The following is a 10794-nucleotide window of genomic DNA, read 5'->3' as shown; positions in this document are numbered from 1 at the left end:
TTGTACGCATGTCCGGATGTTGGGCTTGGATCAAAATAAATTTCAATGCTGGATCCGGACATTACACTCAGAAGCAAAACAATCATCGTTGGAACGCAGAGTGTCCGCATGCGGAGCATCGCGTGAAAAGTTCCACGTGTGTTCTGTATGTTTGGATCAATTGTGACTGGACAGTAGTGAAAGAGACGCTATATTGATGTGAATAATGCTTTAGTAGAAGCGAGACGAGTAGGGAACTCGGTGCTCTACCACAGCCCACCGTCATGTTCATGAAGATTGTCGGTGATTGTTTCCGCGGCTTATTCTTACATCTGCAGTATTGTGAGGATCAAATGTTATAGTCTGTTGGCTTTTCCCGAGTGGTCAGTAGAATCCACTTGGGACGTTATCTGACTGATAACTGATAGAGTTACTGACTTGGTCGTCCTTTTACTTCGCTAGCAGACGATATACGAAACCATTTGCAGCGATATATATTTTCCGAAGGTATTTCTTGTCAGTTGTGTATATTTTATAAATTAATTCCTGTCCATGTGAGCTGTGCAAAGGACCGTCAGACCCCCGTGTGTTTATGAGACTACAATCTGCAGTAACTGATTGATGCCGATGGTACCCGAGCTAAACAGGACAATTATACCGGAGACCAGGAACCTAAGACAATGGCTATGTTTGCGATGTTCCAAAGGTCTCGGTTAGGAAAATTTATTATATTCCTTGTATTCCTTGTGATAGTGTTGCAGGTGTTTCACATGTCGTTATTGACACGGCTCGAGGCAAAAGAGGCTTTGAACCGACATAAAGGACCAGTTGATCGCCAACTAAAGGTTAATACTCTACCAGAAATCGTGGATGACATGGAAGAAAAAGTTCGTAACTCCCACAGACTGGATTACAGTGGTACCTATCACGTCATAGCGAACCTCCTCACCGCAGAAAGTCACGATCCCGGCCAGAATAGAGACGATCTGGCCATTGTCACACAGTGTTCATCAAATCATTTACATCATTTATCTCATCTTTCACAAGTGTGGGATGGTCCAATCTCAGTGACAGTGTTCACCTTCGACAATAATATTGAAACGGCACTCAACCATATTGTGAAACTTTACTTATGCAGAGAAAAAATTCGTAAAACGACTTCTTTTCATTTGGTGTACCCACTCGACCGTGCCCCTCGGTCCTTAAGTGAGAGTTGGAAAGCGGTGAATTCTTGTGAGGAGGACATGTCAGTAGACCGAGAGAAGGCCCCAAACTATGCAATAGAGGGCATAGAGTACCCACAGAACCTACTCAGAAACCTCGCAATAAAAAACTCTGCGACATCGCTGGTGTTTATGGTCGACATCGATATGGTTCCATCGGAAAATCTTCACGGGGACTTCCTGTATCTATGGCGCACCGCTCTGAAAGCACGGGGAAATGAAACCAAGGATACAGTTTTTGTGGTGCCAGTATTTGAAGTGAAGGAGGGTGTCACAGTTCCTGATACTAAACCTAATTTGATAGGTGCGCTGGATCGGGCCGAGGTGAGACCCTTCTACATTGATCCTTGTAGTCCGTGTCAGACTTTTACTAATTACCCGAAATGGGTATCTTTGACGCATTCAAAAGGGATGCAGGTGGCATATTATATTAACTGGAAATACTCTTGGGAACCTTTCTACATCGCTGCTAAAGGCATGCCGCTTTACGACGAGCGCTTCAAACAGTATGGCTATAACCGGATAAGTCAGGTGCGTATATACACTTATACTTTTTCTGTTTGAACTATGACTTACTTTTGTGACTCTTCATAAAATAAAAGCTGGTTGTTAATAGCGATACACCCGCTCCTGGTGTTACCTGGACACGTGGGCATATGGGAACACGAAATTCTCCACACACAGTATACGTTGTGTATGTGGGGGTACCAGCTGCCTGAATCATATTACTTATTAAGCCGTCCAATGTGAAGGTCAAAGGTAACGGATATTTTGGTGGAAGGTGTGGTTAATTTAAACCCTTTTCCGTGTCGAATGTATATTGTAATCCTGTTTAAAGTCCGTGTTGGGCAAATTATGCTGGAAGATTACTTTGGGCTGCATGGGGCTAATCAATACAGAACGCATACCCACATATGCACGGAAGTTCATGCAGAGACCACCACAGGGAGTCTTGTTGCTGTTGCCACCAACAGCCTTGGACATCACATGCCACCCCAGAAGTGCCCCATGCTTGTCGAAAGAGATGACTTTAAATTTGGTAGTTATTTACTAATGAAAGTCGGGTGTATGGGATGCGAGATCTCACTGATTGCCAGAGCCTGTAAACAGGACAACAGGCACAACTCAATGTGCACCCCCAGTTCACGTTTAAAATATCACATGGACATCTGCTATAAAACATGAATATATCCGATTTTGTCCGAAATATGCATATGCTGTTTTGCTATTCTTGTCAAATATAACATGTTTATCTCCTGAGTGGCGCAGCCATGAGTAAGAAAATGTCAACTTTCTAACGTGTTAGGTCCAGCTGCGGTTATCGTATCCATTCATCGTTATGTTGCCAATGCCAGCTGCATGATGTACAGCCCACTTCTACATCTCCGACTGTCTATAAAATCATAAAATATTTTAAAACTAATATGTAGCTATCTCTTTCTCAGTCCCTTACACCAAAATATATATATGTCATGGAAAGTGAACACTGAACAAAGAGTATAGGTCAAACTAAAAAAGACCGGCAGCTTGTTTTCCGAAACCGTACCCGATTTTTGTTTTCGATCTGAAATTCTTATGTCAAGTTTGCTTTTGATGAAATAAAGTATACGTATCTGAGGTAATTCCAACAGCGCACATTGGCACACTTTTCTTTTGGGACGACCCGTAACCCCCAGTCGTGACATGCAGACAAAACATGAACCGACGAGGGTATGAGCAGGCTAGGCCACAAGATGAGATAAATACGTCATTTGACAAGAAAAGTCAAATGTTCTATTTGTTATAAATTTTCGAACTGATCTTACATATCTTAGTCTTAAAACTTATTATCATGCAGACTGAAAATAGTTCCGTCAAAACAATATTTCACCCGATTGAAGGAAGTGTTGATTTTTCTGTTTTCAGATAAATATATTTCTTCACTAAATACATAATAAATTCGTTTACTCCCAGCCATGTCCGATCCGGACTGCGGGTGTCTCCTATATGTTGACATAAAGTAACGTTTTAGACGTTTACATAACATTACTTGTACCCACTGTGTATCTTTTACTTTCCTAATACACAAGGGGCAGATAATTGGTAATTCCGGGTAGGTTATTTGTAATGCCCATAATCTTTTTTATCTGAGAAAAAATGTGTTTCTCAGTTGTTTAATTTTTGGAACGACGTCACGTAATATCGTTTGAAAAGACATCATGAAAGATGAGTGTCGCCATCCTCAGTTATATGGGACTATATATGCATCGTTCATTTATCCGTACCATACAGCAAGTGGGTTATATTATATGCTGTGTCACATGCACGTACATGTGTGGACCCTGCTGCGCTGTCGCCATACCCAGGGAACCAAGCTGGTTCGGTTGCTGCGCATGACGCGCACCCTTTGGTCGAGGGAGGGCCAGAGGATAATTTTTAGAGAACTGCAGGTGTTTGTCAACAATGTAATGAGTTCTAGGAAATGGAAAGAATAAAGCGGTCGTTCTGCTCCTGCTGAGTATGGTGTTGCATGGGCGTAGGTTGGTTAGTAGTTCAGATACCCACATACAGAGAACAGTATAGGCTTTGTTGACAACGGAGCACAAACATTGTTTGCTCAAATCAATGTACTTAACTAATGGTAATACGATTATTATATATTGAGATGTCACTAATTGCTCATTAATGGGTAGAGCTAATTCATAACTCAACAATTCATCAGCTGCCATGGCAGCCAGAATTTCAGTTCAGTGTGTATGGTGTTGTGACAAAAGGTGAGAACAAAACTTCCGCTACAAGAATCCGTTTCCATCACAACTCCCGCTTTTAATGTTACTCCTCTCAAGTTTTAATTTGCGTGTACAGGACGTTAAACATCATTTCACCTCACCTCACCTCACCTCACCTCACCTCACCTCACCTCACCTGTGATTTACGTAGAGTGTATATTTTGTGTGAATACTCTTGTTTGTTAAATTCATGTGCTGAAAATGATGTAGTTATGATTTAGTGGTATATTCACATCAGTCTAGTTAAGAGGGGGTGCAGTTGGATAGCCTAGTGGCTTCTGCCTTCACTCTTGACACGGAATGCTGGGGTTCGATCCCTACACAGTGTGTGAAGTCCATTTTGTATCTCTCCGCAAAGCGTCTACTCATTCACTCACTCACTCGCACACTCACTCTGTGTAATATGCAATCAAAGTAGACTTGGTGAAAGTAAGCAAGATGGCCGTGAATTAACAACAAAGATGTCTCTATGGTAATGAACCAGTGTGAGTTTCTGGTGTTGGGAGACATTTCATATAAAATCGATAACACTATTAATTTGCTTTGTTGTGCCTGGGTGATGCATGTGTGCGTTCCGTGTTGCTTCGTGTGGGTTTCCTGTGATAGAAACTAAAAAATATAGTCCACTAGTCCTTATTATGACAACATATAGCAACACACTTAAAAAGGGCAAATTCTACTAGTCCTTGTGATACCTTAACTATTGGGCAGTTTGGCAAGGACTATGGGACTAGTGCCAATTTCTAACGCTGGTTCCCTATTCGTGTGTTGGTTTTACCTCATGTTCACAGAGCGACCAACAGACAGAACGCTACATCTTTGAAAGTAACTACAACGTTCGTCTTTGGCGACCTTTAACCTGGTTGTTGATTTTTCAATCTAACATTACTTCGTATGTATGATATTTAGTTACATTTCATCCCCTGTCATCGCCGAGGACCAATTGTCGCCATCTATAGCGCGCACGTGATTGCATCTCGTTTTATTTTTGCTCGTTTTGATTGGAAGAGAGTAACATTTATCCGAAAACGATGAACAAAATTGACGCTTGTAAGGAAATATTAAAAATCGCACCATATTATAAGCACCTTGCTCAAATACAACTTTACAGACGGCGCGGGTGGTATCACGTGACTTCCTCATGTCAACAAACATCCAACAACACGATGATGGACATTTAGCTCCGCCATTGCTTACCATCTGACTCATTTATTTTAAAGAGTACAACTCTAAATCCATTAACTATTACATCTGGAAATCCATGCAGAGTACATTGTACGGATAAGCATGATTATGTTGATTGAATTTGGCGAAAATTGGTTTACGTCTGTTGGCAGACAACAAATTGATAACAAACATTGCTTATTAATTTCAATGAATGAAATAATTGAGTGCGGTACCAGAGATAGTAAAATAAACAAATATAACACAAGCCGTGCGCGCGTGATCACGTGGCACGTGCTGTTTAAAACTGAGAAAGTTGTATTTCCAATGTTTTGATTCCCTCTCGTCGCGTTATAACAGAAATCTACTCGAACTTATTCAACGGAGAGAAATTCTGGTATTTGAGGATAGTTTCGCAAAAAAATAAAGTTATTGTTACTGTAAAGTTCATGCTCGGAATATTTCACTGAAGTAACACTGAAAAAGGCGTTAGCTGATACTATCAAGCGGGGATATAAAGGGATTTGAAGAATTTTCTAAAGTTATGGAATTCTTTTTCAACATGGGGTAAATAACACAAACTTAAACTGTCACTTTTAGGACCTAGAGTGTTTTGGATATTCCTACGCGGCTCATTTCTGAGATTTTGAAGCGTCTGCGATTATTACGAGTGTCTACAAACATAACATATTATTACATGACCGTCACCTGCTGCTGCACCAAGTGTATCTGCGCATGGTAACCATGATTAACTGTGGTATCGTATAACAGTTGACTAGCTCTTTAAACCTGCGTAAGTCCGGACTAGTACAAGCAGCCACGTACGCACGTGTTTGTACGTCACTATATGAGTGAAATAATCTCGAATAACCTCAAATTACAGATCTATTTACATTTAGTCTTCTGCCGTTTACCAGTCACAGGGACATTTCAGAGGGTGACATTGTTTTGCTATTTGCCCAGGAAACCATTTGTCAGTCTCAAGTTTGTTTCTACTTGTGTAGCTGAGATTGATCCGATATGATTGATGCCCCAATGTTCTATTAAGTCATTGATTGAAGTCTCGGCCGTCCAGCGAGTCGTTTAGACCCAACAGGACCTTGCCTGAGCCAAGGTTGCCATCTGGACTCGCTGGAGCCTGTGTAATGAATAGACTATATTTGCTACTCCAACCGACGCCAGACCAGTAATGAGGGAGCAACCCACAAATCAATGGAATTCATTCTGTGCAGCAATTGGAATTGATTAATTAAGCCTTAAGTTTCTCTTTCTAGAAGTCACTCTAGTTACCCAGTAGGCACGATCTATTACCCCGAGGTAATATGGCCGTGGGACACTTTTTGTCGTCAAGATTCCCTTGTTCGGCAAACTGTAGAAAATGTGCCTGGAATTATTTGTGGGTGCTCATTGGCACAGCGAAGGCTTCCCATTGACTGAACCTGTATTGACGTCTCTATAGTACACTATAGGCAGCCCAGTACGTCTTCCAAGACAAACCGTAACTTAAAGACGTAAGCGTGATGTCTATTCCTGCACTGAGTTGTTCTGGCAATGGCCACACAATGATGGGTCATTGAAAATACTCCACTCGGGGCTTCACCCTAAATTGGCGTTCCTGCATTATTCTTCAACATGATTCTGACTTGAGGTTGCAGGTCCGGTCGTGTATTCTAGCCGTCTTGGGACCATTTCCAAATCGATTTGAATAAAACAGATTCAATAATGTCAATATCCCACCCATCTCTTCTTAAGGTGCGGAACATTACCGCGCCTGCTGTTTTGGACAGCAAGAGTATTCTGGATGGTAGACTAGGCTTCTTCAGAAGTTAGTGCATCTAGTGCCGGGCAAGAAGACATTGAGATTTATGTATACGACTTGTACAACATGTACAAGGATAAGGTACATTCTCACGGGCTCCCACAGCTAGATACCATTTCTAGATACCCGTAATGAGGCTGATGTGTACGAGAAGTGTAATGGCGTATAAGCATGGGAAAGTTCAGATTTCAAACAAAAGCCTTTTGAAGATGGCATACCCTGTATCCAAGCAACCATTAGTCGCACATATAGTACCTTAGTTCCACAAGTAGTTGAAAGGCAAACACAGCACACAGACTACGTTGCACCAGTTACATGGAGTCTATTGAAAATGCATAACGGATCTATAATACATTAGAACACCATGTGTGGAGATGACGATTTAAAGATTTCTTATCCAACAAAGGCTGTAATAGCTTTGTACTCCCAAACCCCTTCCATCAACTGGGGTGCCGCCATCCATAACCTCTTCACACTGAGTGTACAGGCTGTATAGACATGACGGAAGTTCTATCGCGGACTATGAGGAGGCAATATAGCAACTCTGTGAGTGAGGGGTAACTATGGTAAAACTACATACCATAATGTGTTCAATTAGGACACATACTTCTTTATCCGCACGTTGTGGCAGATATTTATTAATAACATTCGTCTTTGGCCCGATCTATTTAGAATTGAGACTCTGAGTTTTTACTCGCATGTGATCATTCACATTGATACCTTTTCTTTGGGTTTTGAATATATTGTACTCTCTAGGGCCCTGTCTATAGAGTATTTTAACTGATGACTAGACCTTTTTAAATATATGTTTTTCTAATTTTCATCTGTTTATGTGCTGCCTCAAGTGTGGCGTATAAACTGACGCCAGCGATACATGTCCAAGTTCGATCGTAGTTCGTACAGTAGATTTCATGTAGACATGATGCCTGCATTCGATCAGCAAATTAAGACCTGTAAATCAAGCACGGCACCTCCCCAAGCTGAAAAGGCTACATTGAGTACAATACAGTGTTGTTGTGCTATTGTGCTTTCTTTGACATTATATTCATGCGTATTTGTACGCAAACAACAAAACTAGATTGGGTTATGGTGATTTATTTTGCGTATTTTACACAAGCACGCAGCTGGAACCCCGACTATAAGTGTCAGTTGATATCTATGCATCCAGTTCACATCTTTGATTACAGCGTGAGACAGACGTCATAACACTAACAGCATCATCGTCTGTTACTCCTACAACGCTGGGTCACCAGGAGGGCAGCATTCGTCAAGTGTCTGAGACAATCACACGATCCTACATATCTCCCCCTGTAACAGTATGATATATGCAGCGTTTTGGTAGGCAATTACGACTGATTTATGGCAGTGCTCTCCCTAAACAACATTCCCTGCGTATTTGATGAGGTTATCTCGCGTGTACGCTTCAATAGACACGTGCATGATGGGCCATCAATGTTGTCCACTAAATTCACTGAATGTGTGAGGTCCACAATAGTGAATTACAAACGTTGCAACAAGAACTAATTGCGTGCGCGAATATCTGCATGGTAAACAACCGCTACGTGTGTGCTACCAGAGTTCAAGATAAGCCGCGTATGTGCATAAATAAACACATTAAATAAACTGAAATACGCAGACAAACTAAATCCTAGCCTATCAAATACAAAACAAGAACTATAAATACGCTATTCAAATAAAATTATATATATTGCAGTTTAGATAAAATGATTGCGTATCAGCCGATCGCCAAATACCGACAGTTACATTCGGAAAAGCTTCTGCGTCATACGTACTAATAGATGCCACATTGAAAAGCACATCGTGCCTAGTCGTGCCATGTACATGTTGAATCTTAATTAGTCGGCGCCTTTCTTACAATGCTAGGTTTTGTAAACAAACAAAAGCTTCCCGGATAAGGAGCCGCAAGCAGATGCAAAAGGGTAAACTACTATTCACATAGTTTTAAATGATTTACAGGGATTTTTACTAATCAGGTTTTAAGTTAAATACCCAAATTTCAAGAAACAGGTCGGGTAAAAAAAAATGAATCCCCTCTAAAACTTGTGGATACCCAGTCAAAATCAACCCCCTGGGGAAAATACCCAAATGACCAAATGCTTATCTATAGCTCTGTGCTGCTTCTATCAGTTGTTCATCGTTATCTATCGGTAAATTATATTAACATAATCTTGTTTTGTGACGCAGTCGGCAATATCCCAGACAGTCACTGCAGGCTGGGTAAAATATAGTCTTGGCCAGACAAGCCAGTATGGACAGCGACCCTTGACATGGTCCTACGACACGCAATAACCAAGATCTCACATTGCAACTACCTGAGTCATGCAGCACAGGGATACTGGGGGCCTATTCGGCCTCCACAAGGGGAAGGAACGTTAGTATAGGGCGGTGGCGGTGGGGTACACATGAGTACAATGTGTGAAGCTCATTTCTGGTGTCCCCCGCCGTGATATTGCTGAAAGCGGCGTAAAACCATACTCATTCACTAGTATAGGGCGGGTTTTTATCGCGTGATTGATGGTGAGGGTGCGATATGTTGGTAGACAAATGTTGTACATGTGAAACTACTTTATTCCATTCAGCTAATCAGCTGTAGATACATTAGCACAAGACAACCAATATTTTTTGTGGAAGAACCACGTTGAAAACCTGTAAGCAGACTCGATTATTAGACCGTCGTCATATAGCTTAAATATTGCTGAGTGCGGCGTTAAACAGCAAACAAAGAATCAAAAAACTATCGCAGAATTAGATGGTGCATCGTAAAATATTAATCTGGCATTTGGCATCGACTGACTTTCTATTCATCGTTAGATCAATTTATAGAGGGAGCCACTTAACACGATTACATTCGAGGAAGAATTTATATAGAGATGCAGAACCATACAACATTGCCACCAGACCATAGATGACATGGAAAACCTCTGTACTATTGATGAACACCATGAAGTTGCGGGGATTGAACCGAGAAAATATCAGCAGAAGACGAAATGTAACAAATGTTATATTTGGGATAACACTTTCTTAGTAAAGTACAGATTCTCTTACTTTTTTAGGTTGAGTCCCATCCGGGATTCCAACCCACACCAATTTTTGCTTTGTGGAAGCTTCGGCCGCTGAGTGGATTAGATCGCTGACTGTGTGTTCTGGCGATTAGGCGCCTCGCTCTAGTAGTGGGGACTCAACCCAAATAAGTACGAGAATCTGTACTTTACTAGGAAAGTGTTATCTCCAATACAACATTTGTTACATTTGACCACTTTCTAAATGGCATTGTGTGTTCATAGAAGACGAAATGCCCCCTCAACCGACACATGTGATTAAAATAGTCCATTTTACGCATGTTAGTCATTTTCAAAGTTTTGAAAGGTGTTTAACCTAACCAGGGTGCTTAAGGTGAAGGCATTTGCATTTCCTTGATATCAAACTCAGTTTTCTCAAATACATCTTTTTGAAGTCCCTTTCATTTCAACCTATGAACTCACTGTATACGACCAGACGAAGTCTTATGGACATCACGGAACGTTCCTAGTTTTGCAGAGGACGTGGCGACCTTGTGTCCCCAACACGTCAAGGTAGTGAGTGCCGGTACGCGTCTCTTCAGTCGTTACCAGAAGCTGTAACGTTAACACCAATGCTACTGCAGATAATTCAGCACTCGGCGTTCAATCTGGACTTCTGAGAAGTGAGCTCTGGAGACCAAGCCTGGCAATTTGGAAACAACACTCGAGGCCCTTCAGAAGCTGGGGCCGCCATACATGCAAGTTAGGAGGAGGCCCATGGAGGAAGATGGCCAACAGCAGATGGAGGTAGCAGCTAATTG

At 41.5% G+C, this 10794-nt stretch overlaps 1 protein-coding gene across 1 annotated transcript in view; it reads left to right on the top strand.

Annotated features, from left to right (window-relative positions):
• Positions 1–60: 60 nt before the first annotated feature.
• The window catches only part of LOC139442669 (beta-1,4-glucuronyltransferase 1-like), a 44707-nt gene continuing 33973 nt past the window's right edge, over positions 61–10794 (top strand). Inside the window, exon 1 of the mRNA XM_071223532.1 lies at positions 61–1733. Within this exon, the coding sequence (XP_071079633.1) occupies positions 660–1733 (1074 nt within the window). The 5' untranslated portion in view covers positions 61–659. The remainder of the gene's footprint in view (positions 1734–10794) is intronic.

The sequence above is a fragment of the Haliotis cracherodii genome, unplaced genomic scaffold (assembly GCF_022045235.1).
Source record: "Haliotis cracherodii isolate W230 unplaced genomic scaffold, xgHalCrac1.p SCAF_5, whole genome shotgun sequence".
In the NCBI taxonomy this organism is placed as follows: domain Eukaryota; kingdom Metazoa; phylum Mollusca; class Gastropoda; order Lepetellida; family Haliotidae; genus Haliotis; species Haliotis cracherodii.
Note: the sequence above shows the minus strand (reverse complement) of the source record. Positions and strands in the feature narration are given on the sequence as shown.